Source organism: Mauremys reevesii, linkage group 4 (genome assembly GCF_016161935.1).
Source record: "Mauremys reevesii isolate NIE-2019 linkage group 4, ASM1616193v1, whole genome shotgun sequence".
NCBI classification, from domain to species: Eukaryota; Metazoa; Chordata; order Testudines; family Geoemydidae; genus Mauremys; species Mauremys reevesii.
Window position 1 is genome coordinate 72,217,808 of NC_052626.1, and position 16,984 is coordinate 72,234,791.

The 16,984-nt window shown below is 48.3% G+C and overlaps 1 protein-coding gene across 3 annotated transcripts in view; it reads left to right on the forward strand.

Annotated features, from left to right (window-relative positions):
* Positions 1-16,984, forward strand: part of LRP4 (LDL receptor related protein 4) — a 118,559-nt gene that overhangs the window by 98,984 nt on the left and 2,591 nt on the right. For all 3 annotated transcript variants that reach the window (XM_039538387.1, XM_039538386.1, XM_039538388.1), the window contains 14 exons: positions 761-847; positions 1,064-1,235; positions 1,334-1,496; positions 1,774-1,999; positions 3,250-3,553; positions 4,059-4,277; positions 4,673-4,807; positions 5,017-5,125; positions 5,449-5,593; positions 9,103-9,216; positions 9,559-9,682; positions 11,358-11,425; positions 11,984-12,071; positions 15,937-16,078. In XM_039538387.1, coding sequence (XP_039394321.1) covers positions 761-847; positions 1,064-1,235; positions 1,334-1,496; positions 1,774-1,999; positions 3,250-3,553; positions 4,059-4,277; positions 4,673-4,807; positions 5,017-5,125; positions 5,449-5,593; positions 9,103-9,216; positions 9,559-9,682; positions 11,358-11,425; positions 11,984-12,071; positions 15,937-16,078 — 2,096 coding nt within the window. The remainder of the gene's footprint in view (positions 1-760; positions 848-1,063; positions 1,236-1,333; positions 1,497-1,773; positions 2,000-3,249; positions 3,554-4,058; positions 4,278-4,672; positions 4,808-5,016; positions 5,126-5,448; positions 5,594-9,102; positions 9,217-9,558; positions 9,683-11,357; positions 11,426-11,983; positions 12,072-15,936; positions 16,079-16,984) is intronic.

Sequence of the window (16,984 nt, forward strand, 5' to 3'; positions counted from 1 at the left end):
GAATTTAAATAATTTGCTCTCCTATCTAAGTCTTGTTAATGTAAAGAGAGCTGGGCTGGTGGCTATTGGTTTACACGAAGGGCTTGTGTACCCTCGAAATGCTACAGCAGCACAGCTGCAACTGCGCTGCTGTAGCATTTCAAGTGTAGACACTCACTACAGTGATGGGAGGGGTTCTCCCATCGGCATAGGTAACCAACCTTGCTGAGAGGCGCAGTAGCTCAGTTAACAGAAGAATTCTGTCTGTTGCTCAGGGCTGCAGATTTTTCACACCCCTGAGCAATGTAACTGGTTTGACCTAAAGTTTGAGGATTGACCTGGCCTGTGTATCTGGCATTATATCTCTGGGTTGAACCCCATTTTGTGTGGTGGGTTAGAATGTCTGACTCTTGTCTTTTGGGACCCTCCTGAAAACCAGACATGGGTCTGATTACACTATTGATCAGTAACATTTTAAATAATAAACTGCATTGTTCTGTACAGGGACCCTTTCAAGAGCAGCTGGGAGCTCACCAGAGGCAGTGCTCCTCACCATTCACTATGGTACCTCCCTCTGGGAGAGGCTGGAGGAGCTGTGGCTCTCCTGTCCCTTTAACTGAATTACTGTGGCTCTGTGTCCTGTGGTGCTGGACACTGACAGAGCACTGGATTGCATGACCCTGCTGCTCTTCAGAGTAATTCAGGTGCCTATAATCTCAAGGAGGCCTGGGGCTATTTGAAGGAGTTTGCTGATTTTTAATTTTTCCTATTTCCCTACCAGGAAAGGTTTACTGGTCAGATAGCACGCTGCGGAAAATCAGCAGGGCTGCCCTGGATGGCTCACAGTATGAGGACATCATCACCACAGGTGAGGGATGCTTTGCAGAGTGCACCATGTCTTCATGTGGCAGCCTGGAGGGGGATTCCTTGGGTTTCCAGCTCTAGAGAGGTCAGAGGTGGAAGTCCTGTAGGTATTGTAGGGGGAGCGCTCCCAGACTTGAGTGGTGAGCAGGGGTAATCCCCTGGGTTATCTGATCGGTGTTGAAGGATGAGAAGTTACCTTGGTACAATTCTGGTTTCTCAGGTCTGCTGACCACAGATGGGCTGGCAGTGGATGCTGTTGGCCGCAAGGTATATTGGACAGACACGGGAACCAATCGGATTGAAGTGGGCAACCTGGATGGATCAATGAGGAAGGTTTTGGTCTGGCAGAACTTGGACAGCCCAAGAGCAATTGCATTGTATCACGAGATGGGGTTAGTGCTGGCAGGGGACTGTCTTGAGGGAGGAGTCCTGGAGGCATTAACCTCTTTGCTGTTTCTCTGATGTGTTCTTGGCTTTCCCTTTTCCCTAGATACATGTACTGGACAGATTGGGGTGAGAATGCCAAGCTGGAGCGCTCTGGCATGGATGGCTCAGGACGCCTGGTGCTGATCAGTAACAACCTGGGCTGGCCCAATGGGCTGGCAGTGGATAAGGCTGGATCGCAGCTGCTGTGGGCTGATGCGCACACAGAGGTTGGTGTCTTCTCTTCAATGATTCCTATGGGATTAACATTGGAGCCATGGTATCCTAGAGGCTGTTTCTGAAGCCCCTGGGTAAGGTGTCAGAAGAGAAAGGGACTGTGTGGAAGTACTCTGAGGCTTCCTTTGGGCTTGGGCTGTTGGGGATGCTGGACCAGAGCCATGTTGCTTGCTTGGACTCCAGTCCCAGCTTCACGCATGCTTGTCTTTGCTCAGGACATTATCTAAGGGAAAGGACTGAGCAGGGCATTTCTTCTTGCCCCTTCTCTAGCGCATTGAGGCTGCAGACCTAAATGGTGCAAATCGCCACACCCTGCTGTCCCCAGTGCAGCATCCCTATGGTCTCACCCTACTGGACTCATACATCTACTGGACTGACTGGCAAACCCGCAGCATTCACAGGGCTGACAAGGACACTGGTGCCAACGTCATCCTGGTGAGGGCAAACCTGCCTGGCCTGATGGACATTCAAGCTGTTGACAGGACACGACCACTTGGTGAGTTTCCAGGCTGCCTTGGAGCCAGGAGCATCATCAGGCCTTTATGACTAGAGGGGCCTCTGGAAGCTGTAACTGAGTGGATCTTCTGGTGTTTCAGTGGGAGATCATGCAGGGCTGAAAAGAAATTCCTTCTCCGACCTCAGTCCCTTCCCCAAACCGCTCCCACAGTAATTGACTGTTTCCATCATCCACCCAGTTACCCAGCTGCACAGTCTTGGTGTCATTTTTGACTTCTGCTTTCCCTGCTCTCCTTACATTGAGGCTGTCACTCAGTCCAGCCCATTCTCAGACACTGCAAATACTCAACTGCTGCTAAACTGCTGCTTTCATCACATCCTCTTCCTCCAATGTCTCCTTGGCAGTGTAAAATTCCTTACACTACCCTTCTGGGGCCTGCACAACCATTCCCTGTCTCCAGTTCATTTCCCATTCTCACTGTTCCCTCACTCTGCTGGCTTCGCTCACTGGAATGTGCCTCCTTACCTTCTCCTACAGGCAGCTCTTGGCCTCTTCTCACATGACTGGAACATCCTCCCTAATACTATGCAACCCCACTCCCTCCTCAAGACATGCTGCTTTTGGTCAGCATCCCAGTCCCACTCCCTCATGTTTGCTCCAGCCCTGACATCGCCCTTGTCTCATACCTTTTGCCTTTCCCCTTGCTTCTGGTGGACTTTCCTCCCTTACACTAAATGTATATAGATTTATTAATTAAAAAAGTCTGACTACTCCCATGTTAAAACTAAATATGAAAACTCACTAAGAAGCCATTGGCTTAATGTGGACCTCCCTAGCACCCCTGCTGCATGTGTCTAACTTAGAATGGAAACTCCTGGGCCAGACTGGCTAGGGGTGGCTTATTATGCCACTCCTGCACTCTTCCCAGCTAGGGTCTTGTTGCTGCTATTGCAAATAGCAGAGCTAAACTGGAATCACATGATCCTCAGCCGGCCAATGGAAACCAGCTGTTTGCTGTTTCTTCCATTGGGAAATTCTGATATCGAGGGGTACAGGCCAGGGGGCTATCCCTACTGGACTCCCCACATCCACTGACCCCTGCAGAGCACAGTCGAATCTTTGGGTAAATGTCCCTTTGTGGTGACCTACAATCTAGTCCTAGGAAGGATGTGGTTGGAATGAAATCAGCTGCCAGTGAATTGTGTGTTCATGCCCTGTAAAGAGATGGAAGGCTTAGGTCTCTGGAAACATGAAGTCAGGCTGATTTTTCCTCTCCCTTTTTCCCAAAGGCTTTAACAAGTGCAGCATAAGGAATGGTGGCTGCTCCCACCTCTGCCTGCCCCACCCTGCTGGCTTCTCCTGTGCCTGCCCCACCGGCATACAGCTGAAGAGTGATGAGCAGACCTGTGACCCCTCTCCAGAGACCTATCTGCTCTTCTCCAGCCGTGGCTCCATCCGACGCATCTCACTGGACACAAATGATCACACTGATGTGCATGTCCCTGTCCCAGAACTAAACAATGTCATCTCTCTGGACTATGACAGCGTGGATGGCAAGATTTACTACACAGATGTCTTCCTTGATGTCATCAGGTAGGTGCCCAGGGGTAAGTGGCTGCTGGGCACCCAGCCTCTCAGGCTGAGTTTTTTTGCATCGTTGGCTGCTCTTATAGATTAGACTTTTCCAGTAGGTGGAGGTGGTTCCTGCCTAAAGGGCTGGGAATGTAGTAATGGTGCAGAAAACTTATGACTGGTGTAGAGAAAGTAGATAAGGAAGTGTTGTTTACTACTTCTCATAACACAAGAACTAGGGGTCACCAAATGAAATTAATAGGGAGCAGGTTTAAAACAAAGAAGACAGGATACTGGGCTAGATGGACCTTTTAGTCTGATCCAGTAGGGCCATTCTTATGTTCTTATGATATTTGCCGATAGCACAGAGAGCAGTTTGTGTTACTGAACTAATTGTTGAAGTCTTCATAGTAACTGGGGGTAGGGTCTGGTGGTCCCATTGATAGAGAAGAATGGCACAAGGAGACTTGAAGTATCATGAGGAGCCCTCTTATGCCTTATCCTATTTGGCACTGATTTCCCCCAGGCGGGCAGACCTGAATGGCAGCAGCATGGAGACGGTCATTGGTCACGGGCTGAAGACGACGGATGGCTTGGCAGTGGACTGGGTTGCCAGGAACCTATACTGGACGGATACAGGTCGCAACACCATTGAAGTGGCCAGACTGGATGGCAGCTGCAGAAAAGTGCTTATTAATAACAGCCTGGATGAACCCCGAGCAATTGCTGCCTTTCCCAAGAAGGGGTAGGTCTAGGGCGAAGTGGAGGGGAAGATGGGGGAGGTTGGGTTGTACAAGGCCAGTTCAGTGGGAGGGAGATCTGTGAGAAAGGATGGATGTGTGGTCTGAGTCTGGCAGGTTTCCAGAGACTGGGCTGCCTGTGCATGGAGTGGGATGATGTTAGCGACTGGGGAAGAGTTAGGTCTAGCTGGGAGTGATGGGGGCCAAGATTGGGAAAATGGGGTGCGATAAATGAACAAAACTGGAACTTTTAGTGAAAAATGTAGACTCAGCTGTTTTAGACCACAAGTAAAGCTTTTTAGTGGACTTAATAATGCAAAGTCTCAAACCTGTCCCTCTGCCTCCTCCCTCATCCCCCAGGGGCTTACCCGTCTCTTGCATCTGCCTTGTCTCTGTTCAGGTACCTCTTCTGGACGGACTGGGGTCACATCGCTAAAATTGAGCGGGCAAACTTGGATGGCTCTGAACGCAAAATTCTAATCAACACCGACCTGGGCTGGCCCAATGGACTGACATTAGACTATGATACTAGAAGGTCAGTGCAAGAGTGGGAGTGATGCTGTCATACGCAGGAGAACTGAGTAAGATCTGTAGTGCACCTGAGCCTTTTTAGCTCGATCCTCTGAAGTGTTTTGCCTGATGTGAAGCATCTTGGGCTAGTGAGTGACTCAGAAGAGAGGATGTGAGTATGGGTGGAAGACTAACCGTGGGGCTTGGTCTCATCTCTTTTCCCTGTCTGTACAGGATTTACTGGGTGGATGCACATCTTGACCGTATCGAGAGTGCTGATCTCAATGGGAAGCTACGCCAGGTGCTGGTCAGCCAGGTGTCGCACCCCTTTGCCCTGACACAGGTAAAGAGGAGCCCGCGGGTAGTGGTGAATGCAGTGACTGCTGTACAGCCAGGCTCCCTAGGGGATAATACAGACTGCTTGGGTATATATGGGGTAGTGGGGGATCTGGTGTGTGCCTCTCTGGTTTGGGATTTACCTAAGGCTGTTCCTAGGCTAAGCAGCTCGAGGAGGTGGGGGAAGCGTCTGATTGACATTGAGAAGAGGGAAGTTAGGCTGGTAAGGGGCTTTGTCTGTAGCCCTAAGCCCCATGAATACTCTTCTGTGCAGTTCCTTTATATACGTGGCCAAGTGCTCTAATGCCTTTGATTTTTCCCTCTGAGCAGCAGGACAGGTGGATCTACTGGACTGACTGGCAAACTAAATCTATCCAGCGAGTGGACAAATACTCAGGCCGAAACAAGGAGACTGTCCTGGCCAATGTTGAGGGGCTAATGGATATCATTGTGGTCTCCCCACAGAGGCAGACAGGTATATGGGGTGATTCTAATTGCTGCCTCTGGTGGTTGGCACCAAGCAGGCTGCAGGCATCCTGGCATATTTAATGAGCGCAGAGTCTACCCAGAGAGCCCTTGCCCTCCACCCACCCCCTCTGTGTGCCCTACAAACTGTGACTCTTCACTCAGTCTTGTTGGGGCACATTCTCTGCCTCTCTGAGATTTCAGCTGAGGAAGCCTATGTTATAACTTCCTTATAGCTGCCTATCTTTCCTCATTCAGGAAGGCAGGCAGGGAAAAAAGGGAAGAGGAGTTGCATTGTATATCCAGAATATATATTCTTGTTCTGAGATCCAGAAGGAGGTGAGAGGAAGGTCTCTGAAAGTCTCTGAGTGAAGATAAGGGGGGGGGGGAAACCCAGGAGCAGTGTCATGGTAGGAGACTACTACAGACCACAATCAGGAGGAGGATGAAGCATGTCCAGAACAAATAACAGAAATACCAAAACACAAGACCTGGTAGTAATGGGAGACTTGAACTACCCAGATGTCTGTTGGAAAAGTAACACAAAATGGCCAGTAATTTCATGGAATGTGTTGGGGACAACTTCTTGTTTCTGAACGTGGAGGAAGTAACCAGGGGGACAATCAGTTTAGCCTTGAGTCTTACTAATGGAGGAATTGGTTGCAAATCTGAAGGAGGAAAGCAACTGGGGTGAAAGTGATCATAAAATGGTAGATTTCATGAGTCTAAGGAAAGGAAGGAGTGAGAGCAGCTGAATAAGGATGATGGACTTTAAAAAAAAAAAAAAATCATACTTTAACCAACTCAGAGAACTGGTAGGTAAGGTTCAATGGGAAGAAACTCTGAGAGAAAAAGGAGTTTTGGAGAGCTGGTAGTTTCTCAGAGTTTGTTGTTGCTCCTTTGATATTGCCTATCTCGATGTGAAGGAAAGATAGGAAGAATAGCAAAAGGCCAATGGCTCTATCAGGAGTTCTTTTTAATGACCTGAAAATCAAAAAAGAAACCTACAAAAAGTGGAAACATGGACAAATTGCTAAGGATGATTACAAAACAATAACACAAGCATGTAGGGACTAAACCAGAAAGGCTAAGGAACAAAAAGAGTTATACCTGGCAAGTGATATAACAGGCAATAAGAAGAGGTTCTATAAACAGGGTAGGAGCAAGGGAAAGATGAAGGAAAGTGTAGACCTCTAGTTAGCAGGGAAGGAGAGCAAATATCAGACAACTGGAAAAAGGCTGAGGTGTTTCATCCCTATTTTGCTTCAGTCTTCACTAAAAGAATTAATTATGACCAGATGCATCACACAATTGATATTAATAACAAGGGGGAAGGAACACAGGCCAAAATAGAGGAAGATAGATAAATTAGATGTATTCAAGTTGGCTGGACCTTATGAAATTCATTCTAGTGTCTGTAAGGAACTAGCTGAAGCAATTTGGGAACCGTAAGCAATTATTTTTGAGAACTCATGGAGGGGAGGGGAAGTTCCCAGAGGACAGGAGAAGGCAAATATAGTATCTGTCTTTAAAAAGGGGAACAGAGGACTTGGGGAATCATAGACCAGTCAGCCTAACTTTGATACCTGGAAAATATCCTGGAAGAAATTATTAAACAATCAGTTCAGACTCATAGACTTTAAGGCCAGAAGGGACCACCATCATGATCATGTAGTCTGACCACCTGCACATCCCAGTCCACAGAACCTCACCCACCTGCCCTATGCCCATAATCTCTGGCTGAGTTATTGAAGTCCTCAAATCTTGATTGAAAGACTTAAAGTTACAGAGAATCCACCATTTACTCTAGGTCTCTTCTTCTTCCTCTTATTCACTCCCAGTGGAGTATAAGGCGTCAACCATTCTCCTCCATTCATTTCGTTCTTGAGCGAGGCAGCAAATTTCATCCCACTTCATTCCCGTGCCTTTCATTTCCTCTTCAATGGTCCTTTGCCACGTCCCCAATGGTCTACCTCTCCTCCTTCTTCCTTGTGGTGTCCATCGTAGGGCAATATGAGGGTGTCTATCAGCACCCATTCTCAACACATGCCCCAACCATCTCCATCTTCGTTGTTTGGCTTCATCCACTATGTTGTCACTAGGTCAGGTGTCTCAAATTCAAATGACCACAAGGGCCACATGAGATCTAGTGCATTGGCCTGAGGTCTGCATCATTGACACCCCCACCCTCACTGCCCCTGGCCCTGCCCCCACTCCGCCCCTTCCCTGAGGCCCCACCCCTTCCCTGCCCCTTTCTACCCCCTTCCCCAAAGTCCCCACCCCAATGCTGCCCCTTCCCTGTCACCAGGGGGTGGAGGAAGGGTGCAGGGTGTGGCAGGGACTCAGGGCAGGGAGTTGGTGTGTGGGGTGCAAGAGGGGTGAGGGGTGTGGCAGGGAGTCGGGGTGCAGCAGGTGGCTGAGGGCAGGGAGTGCAGGAGGAGTGCGGTGGGGGCGCAGGGCGTTGGGGTGCAGGAGGGGTGTGGGATGCGGCGGGGGGCTCAGGGCAGGGAGTTGGGTGCAGGAGGGATGTGAGGTGCAGCGGGGGGCTCAGGGCAGGGAGTCGAGTGCAGGAGGAGTGCAGGGTGCGAGCTCTCGCCTGGTGCTGCTTACCTAGAGCGGCTCCGGGGTGGCAGCGGTGCACAGCGGGGCCAGGGCAGGCTCCTGGCCCCATGCCGTGCAGCTCCAGGAAGCAGCCAGAACCACGGCCCCTGGGGGAGCGGGGGTGGGCACAGGGCTCCGCTGCTGCTCCTCCAAATACCTCCCACGAAGCTCACATTGGCCACGGTTCCCTGTTCCCAGCCAATGAGAGCTGTGGGGGGCGGTACCTTAAAGTGAGGCAGTGCAGGAGCCCTCTGCCTCCTCCCCTCCGTCCCTTGGGGACGTGCTGCCAGCCGCTTAAGGGAGCGGCGCGGGGCTCGCGGTGCCACGGGGGGCAATCCCGCGGGCCGATGTAGTTTGCCCACCCCTGGCCTGGAGGTAGGCAGAGGGGCGGGGGGACCTTGGCGGGCTGCACAGAAGAGCCCTGCAGGCTGTGTGTTTGAGACCCCTGCTCTAGGTCAAACCAGCAAGTGACCCATGCCCCATGTTGCAGAGGATTGCAAATCTGACCTGGGCATTCCTTCCCAACCCCAAATATGGCGATCGGTTAGATCCTGAGCATGTGGGCAAGACCCTCCAGTGAGAGACCTGGGAAAGAATTCCCTGTAGTAACACAGAGAGTCTATTCCTAAGATCTGTCTGTTTGGCTGCATTGGTTGGGCTCCTCTCTGCTGATTCTCAGAAGATTCTAGCCCCTTTTTGACATGGTTATTGTAATCTGCTGGTGCATGACTCTCTCCATCATTCTCTCAGCACTGTGGGGTAGAGGGGTTGGTTCATGTGGCACAGAAATTCCTTGGCCTCCTGGCCAGTCTATCTTGATTGAGAGGGAAGTGAGGCTCCTGCCCTTGTGTACTGAATTCCATCAAGGCCTCACCTGATCACCTGCTCCAGGTTTAATGGCTTGGTTGTCTCCTTCAGGTACAAATGCCTGTGGAGTGAATAATGGAGGCTGCACCCATCTCTGCTTCGCCAGGGTTTCTGACTTTGTTTGTGCATGTCCAGATGAACCAGACGGACGACCCTGCTCCACTGGTGAGTTCAGAGAGGTTCTCTGGGGTAATAGCATCCATATATGAACCACAGCCAGCACTCTCATCCTGGCCTTTAGCATCTCCTGTTGAGATGCAGAGTATCTGTGAGGTCTCCACAACCTACAAAAGTCCCTACAACATTCTGTACTGTAAGTCAAGCAGCTGTGAGCTTCAGATATCTTTCTTACATTGCTTCCTGCTGGAAAGGATGGGCATGGGGTGTCTGAGCTCTGTACACAAATTCTTGGTCTCCCTATTTAGGAAGTGATCTGTGGTCTAGCAGACTTCTCCATCTGTCTCACAAAACTGGGCTCCTATTTATTTTTCTGTCTGTATTGTTTAGTTCCTGGCATGGTGCCCCCTGTTCCTGAAACAACCAGTGTGAGCGAGAGGAGCCAGACCTCACCTGGCAGATCAGGCTCCTCAACGACGAAACCCCACACATCCTTGGAAGCCACGGAAGGAAAGTGAGTGACTTTGCAGCTTGCAATCTGGACTTGAGAGTTAAATGCAGGATGAGCATGTCCCCTTCACCTTCCACCACCCTATCACACCTCCCCAAGATGGAGTGAGACCATACAACCTCTAGACCCTGTCTGTGAAGGCAGAGGCTCTCACTAGACCCCTGCAAATCTGTGGATATCCGAGGACCATTTTTGCAGATTGGATGCGGATACAAATTTTGTATTCACACAGGGCTCTAAATATAGGATCTCAAAGGTGGGGAAGCAGCTGTCTGCAGCTCATAACCTGTGAAGCTGCTTCCCTGCCTTCCCTCTCCCTGCTCCATACAGAGAAAGGGGAGGTGACAGATCAAGACAGCCATCAAAATCCCCCAGGCTCCTATTGACACAGTTTAAGCAGCTAAGCAATTTAGGAAACTCCTGACTTCAGTATTGCCGTATCAGGTCAGTTGGAGAGGGAGGCAGCTGCTTCTGCAAAGTAAGTCAGGAAGCCTTATGAGCTGCAGATAGATGCTTCTTGATCTATCGCCTCCCTTTTCTCTGTATGGGGACGGGATTGGGGGAGGAATACAGGATCTAGAAGGTGAGGAAGCAGCCTCATAGGCTATGAGCTGCAGACAGCTGCTTCCCTGCTTTTGAGATCCTATATACAGTACACTCACACACAGACACTCCTCCTAGGAGGCACTGTGAGATAGCGTGCTTCTGGTGTGGCTGCAGATACAAGACAGAGTGCAGATTGTGGGTCGGATACAACTTGATTCTTTCGGATGTGGATCCACATTTTTGTATCTCTCTGGAACTGGCATGGGCTGCATAGGCCTTGCTACCCACTTCATTCAAATGTGCCTGCTAGCCTGATTGACTGTGCAAGGTGCAGGAATCCTCTTGGCCCTGCCCATGGTAGCCTGTGCTTCACATGTATGACTGCTGAACTCTTAACTTGGAGAATGGTTCCCATGGGATGGGGTGGGAGCTCCATTGCTTTAATCATTTTAAACTAGACTGGGCAGAGCCCTGGGAGCAATCCTGCCTTGACCCTGAAGGGATGGCTAAGATGGGACCAACAGCGTGTCTGAAGGTCTTACTTTTATGATTCAATGCATAGAAAGTATTTTCTGCCGTTCTCCCTTGGCCCACTTCTCTCCCTGCCCAGCAGGGAGAGCTCTTCCATCGCATATTGGGGTATTAACTCCAAGCAAAGACATACCACTTTCTCTTTGCTGGGAATAAAAATCCTTGCAGACATTTTTTTTTCTACAGAGCTGGCTTTTCTTTTGTTCCTTTCCTAAGAGGTTAGTATGATGTAGCCTCACTGCAGAGGGAAGGGGAAGAGTGTCTGCTCAGCGCTAATGCCCTTTCTTGAAAATGTCCCATGCACAAGCTGTCCAAAGATTCCAGCTTCACTTGTAGTGAGACAGAAGTGTGTGGACACTCTAGGATCTAGTGTTAGATCCTAGAGTGTCTAGGCCCAGAGAAACCTCTTGCATCTGGGTAGAAGGGTATACTTGAGTAGGCAAAGGAAGCTCTTGTCATAGTGCCCCTTCTCTACCCCCCAGCTTATCCTCCATTCCTAGCTGCAGCCTGCCCTATCCTACATGGCTCCATCCATGCCCAGAAGATGGCTGGCTGCTCTGTGCAATGAGATAACAACTCTGTGTGTCTTTGTGCCCTTCAGCTGCTCTGACAAAGATGTTGGCCAAGGCCTGTGCAACCGGAAGAATGAGGCAGTACTGGCAACCACAGGTGAGTTGTTCTTCCTTACCTTCTGCTAGCTGAACATTTCTTTCAGGTTATGCCAGGGCCTTTCACTCCAAGGTTTTCAGGACTCAAATGTGACCACCTTCAATCTCATTCTGAGCAAGACAAAATCAGTCATGCTCTCTTTCAGCCCCAAGCAGGCTCTTCCCCGGGTGGCCAGAGGAGAGGATTTTAGTTTGAAGGACAGCAGAGTTACCCAACCCCCAAATTCATCACTCAGGCGGAACAAGCTTAGTTCCCATAGGGTGCTTTCCCCCTTTAGTATGGTTGGTGAGGAAGACTGATCCCATAGCAGGGAGCAACCTCGTAGCAGAAGGGGGTTAACTTGCCCCTATCTTTGAGAAATAATATCACCCCTACTTCAGAGGTCTTCTCCAGATTCCCTGAGGGGGAAAGAATGGGCTCAAGCTGTGCCAAGCTCCACCCTAGAGTTGGGCTGCTAAATCACAGTACATAGGTGTGTGAACACACAGCTACACTAGTTTTGAACATAGTCCAGTGGCATAGAAAGGGCCTCCTCTCACCCTTGCTGTTCTTTTTCAGGAGAAGGGCTGCATGTCAGCTACATTATTGGAGGCCTCCTCAGTGTCTTGGTCATTCTGCTGTTTATTGCTGCTCTAATTATATACAGGTATCTGACCCCCCACTTCCCATCCTGTCCCTTTCTTCCCTATTGCTGGTGAATTGAGTCTTTTGGTTGAAGGAGACTTTCAACAAAGGTCCTTCATCACTGGGGATACAAGCATCTCATTATCTGGAAACAGTAATAATAACTATTTCATTTTATTTACAAAGCCCCCTGCCCCACATGGACCTCGGAGAGCAGACTGAGCTGTAGGGTGACCCTAAAGTTCTCCTCCTCCCTATAAAGAGCATGTGAGAAGAGCCACCCCCTGCACGTGCACCCAGCCCTCCTGCTCCCTGCTCTGCAAAATCCGGTTTGGTTCTATTTTATAGAGAGTCTGGAAAATCATATGCAGGAGTGCGATGGAATTTGTATCACCATGGCATTGGACCTCGTCTAGTACAGGGGTTCTCAACTTTCATTGTACTGCGACCCCCTTCTGACAACAAAAATTACTACATGATCCCAGGACGGGGGACTGAAGCCTGAGCCCACCTGAGCACTGCTGGCCCGGGTTGGGGGGCCAAAGCCCGAGCCATACCGCCCTTGGGGAAGGGGGATGGCAGGGGAAAAGTCGAAACCTAGGCAAAGGGTCTATAACCTGAGCCCCGCCACCCAGGGCTGCAGCCCTTGGGCTTCAGCTTCAGCCTAGGGTGATGGGGCTCGGACTTCAGTCCTGGGCTCCAGCAAGTCTAACACCAGGCCTGGTGACCCCGTTAAAATGGGGTCGTGACCCACTTTGGGGTCCTGACCTGCAGTTTGAGAAATGCTGGTCTAGTAACTCTCCAATGCTTTCAGCCAGCTGGACTCTTAAGCTCTTCCAGAACTTGACCCTCTCCTAAGGGGGACTTGTTTCCTTCTACTGATCTCTGTCTCTGTCAAGTCCATGACCTGATTCTGCTCTCATGGGTTTTACACTAATATGACTTCATTGCCTAGTAGTGGAGTCGCCTCTGACTTATACTGGTATAAGCGAGAGACAACTTGACTGCATTGCACTGGTGCATGGTGGCTGTACAGGCAGCTGAAGGGAACACCTGTACCTCATGAAACAGGCTCTCCTCTGGCCTGAGGGAACAAACAGATCATTGGTGCTTTCTGGTCACTGGGTTGGGGCCTTGTCTGTAGAAATGGACCTTTTGACAATTGGACCCTATCTCTGTACTGACAGAATTATAGAAATGTAGGGCTGGAAGGGACCTCAAGAGGTCATGTAGTCCAGTCCTCTGCACTGAGACAGGACCAAGTAAATCTAGACTGTGACAGGTGGTTTTTAAGAACAGGGTCAGACAAACTCCACTTATGGGGATTCCACAACCTCCTTTGATAACTTATTCCAGTGCTTAAATATTCTTATAGTTGGAAATTTTTCCTCACATCTAGCCAAAGTCTCCCTTGCTGCAGATTAAGCCTGTTATTTCTTCACCTACCCTCGGTAGTCATGGAGAACAATCAGTCACGGTCCTCTTTATAATAGCCCCTAACATATTTAAAGACTGTTATCAGGTGCCCATCTGTCTTCTTTTCTCAAGACCAAACATACCCAGTTTTTTTAAACCTTTCCTCACTGGTCAGGTTTTGTAAACCATTTATCATTTTTGCTGCTGTCCTCTAGACACTCTCCAATCTATCCACGTGTGGCGCTCAAAACTGGACACAGAACTCTAGATGAAGCCTCACCAGTACCAAGTAGAGCAGAATAATTACCCCCGTGTTACACATGACACTCCTGTAAATATACTCCAGAAAAATATTAGCGTTTTTCACAGTGTATCACATTATTGGCTCTCATTCAATTAGTGATCCACTATAACCACCCCAGTCCTTTTCAGCAGTACTGTCCCCATTTTGTTGTTGTGCATTTAATTTTCCCTTCCTAAACGTGGTACTTTATACTGGTATTTATTGAATTTCATCTTGTTGATTTCAGTTCAATTTGTCAGTCATTTAGAATTTTAAACTTGCCCTGCAAAGTGCTTGTAATCCCTCACAGCTTGGTGTCATCCTCAAATTTTATAAGCATACTCTCCACTCCATTATGAGAGTCGTCTAATTAAAATATTGACTGGTACCAGACCCAGAATGATACTACCCATGTGGGACCCCATTAGATATGTCCCCCTACTTTGACGGTGAACCAGTGATAACTACGATTTTAGTACGGTCTTTCAACAAGTTGTACACTTTATAGTAATTTAATCACATTTCCTTATTTTGCTGATGGGAATATAATATGGGACTGTGTCAAAAGCCTTATGAAAATCAAGATATATCATGAGTATTGCTTCCCCTCTATTCACTAGACCAGTAACCCTGTCAAAAAGGAAGTTAGTTTGGTTTAGCATGATTTATTCTTGACAAATCCATTTTAACTATTCCTTATAACCCTGTTCTCTCCTAATCCAAGTTGGGTTGACTGCTCTATAATTCTCTAGGCGCTCTGTGTTTCTCCTTTTTAAATATAGTTGCTATGTTTTCCCTTTTCCAGTCATCAGGGACCTCACCTGTTCTCCATCAGTTCTCAAAGATAATTGGTAACAGTTCCGAGATTGCTTCAGCTAGTTACTTAAGGACACTAGGGTGAATGTCATCAGGCCTAGCCAACTTGAATACATCTCACTTGTCTAAATATTCTCTAATCTGTTCTTTCTCTATTTTGGCTTGTGCTCCGTCTCCTTTGTTGTTAAATGAATTCTATTAAGCATCTGGTCACAATAAACCTTTTTAGTGAAGACTGAAGCAAAGTAAGCATTAAATACCTCAGCTTTCTGGAGTTCTCTGTTAGGTCCTCTACTTAGTGGTGAAGGAGACCTACACCAGGGGTAGGCAATCTATGGCACGGGTGCCGAAGGCGGCACGCGAGCTGGTTTTCAGTGGCACTCTCATTGCCCAGATCCTGGCCACCAGTCTGGGAAGCTCTACATTTTAATTTAATTTTAAATGACGCTTCTTAAACATTTTTTAAATCTTATTTACTTTACATACAACAATCGTTTAGTTATATATTATAGACTTATAGAAAGAGACCTTCTAAAAACGTTAAAATGTATTACTGGCACACAAAACCTTAAATTAGAGTGAATAAATGAAGACTTGGCACACCACTTCTGACAGGTTGCTGACCCCTGACCTACACTTTCATTTGTCTTTCTCTTAGTATATTGATGGAACCTCTTCTTATTGCCTTTTATGTCCCTTGCTAGGTGTAACTTATTTTGTGTCTTAGCCTTTCTGACTTTGTCCCTGCATGCTTGTGCTATTCTTTTGTACTCCTCCTTGGCAATTTGTCCATGTTTCCACTTTTTGTAGGTTTCCTTTTTGATTTTCAGGTCATTAAAGGCCCCTGATGGAGCCATACTGTCTTCTGACTAGTCTTTCTATCTTTCCTTACCATCGAGAGAGTTTGCTGTTGCTCCTTTAATATTGTCTCTTTGAGAAACTACCAGCTTCCCTGAACTCTTTTTTTTCTCTTAGAATTTCTTCCCATGGGGCCTTATCTACCAATTCTGAGTTGGTTAAAGTCTGATTTTTGAAGTCCATCATTCTTATTCTGCTGCTTTCACTTCTTCCTTTCCTTATAATCATGAAGCCCATCATTTCATGGTCACTTTCACCCAAGTTGCCTTGCACCTTCAGATTAGCAACCGATTCCTTCCTGTTAGTTAGAATCAAGTCTAAACTAGCTGTGTCCCTAGTTACTGCCTCCACCTTCTCAAACAAGTTCTCCCCAACATATTCCAAGAACTTACTGGATATTTTGTGTTACCTTGCCAACAGATATCTGGGTAGTTAGTCTCCCATTACTACCAGGTCATGTGTTTTGGATATTTCTGTTTGTTTTTCCACCTCCTCCTGGTTTCTTCTCCTACAGACACAAGAAGTCTAAGTTCACAGACTCTGGCTTGGGGAACCTGACTTACAGTAACCCGTCATACCGGACATCTACCCAGGAGGTGAAGATTGAAACTATTCCCAAGCCGACCTTGTACAACCAGCTGTGCTATAAGAAGGAGGTAAGAGCTGCTGGTAGAGGCCTCAGGAACCAACTTCAAACTGTCCTAACATTACAAATCTATGTAAATAGTGAGAGAGAATTGTGCTTGGTTCTTGGCAGGTGCCTGAACCCCAAAAACATCCCCATCCCCAGAGCTCTCCACCATCTGTCCCAAAAAGATCCCTGGGATGGGTGAGGGCAGCTGCAGTAAGCTACCAAGCAAGACTCACAGGGCTTAACTAGCAGCATCTCTCAGTTCCTCATTGTGTCCCAGTTGCATGTACCTGCCTGAGGCTCCAACTTTCCCCTCCATTCCTGTAGTCTCCTGTGACCCTTTTACAGTGTTGCTGGCCACCAGGCTATTGGGTTTAAAGGGAAAATTCTACTTTTGGACCCATGTTCCTTGGCTGAGCCCTGTCCTTCCCCACTCATCCTAACGCTGCCCTGGGCAGTCACAGAGAGAACCAGGAAGAGTCTGGCTAGAAAGGACGCAGCTCTTGTCTATGCACCATGTGGAGGGGTAGGGTGGAGAGAAGAACTGAAAATGCTGATGACCAGGGCATTGGTATGGGCCCCATATAGGGCTGTATCTATTTTATCATGTAGCACTTAGTTTCTCCTCTTTGTTTCCTCAGCAACTTTCTCATCCCCCTGATAGCTTCTCATCTTTCTTCTTCTGATTTCTGCTCACATCCTCACGTCAGGTATCACTGCACTGTTTGTATGTGGGTATGTGTATGTGTGAGTGACCCCCACCTCCCTCACTCGTGCAGCCCTGAAAGGCTCTGACACTGTCATGTACTAATTGCTGCGCGGCTGGCTTCCCATGTGTCTGTGTCTGTGCCTTTGAACTAGCTCAACTACCTCCCTTGGCTGGGGATGGAGAGCGAATTTTCTAGCACAGGTTCTTTGGCTGTGTAGCTAA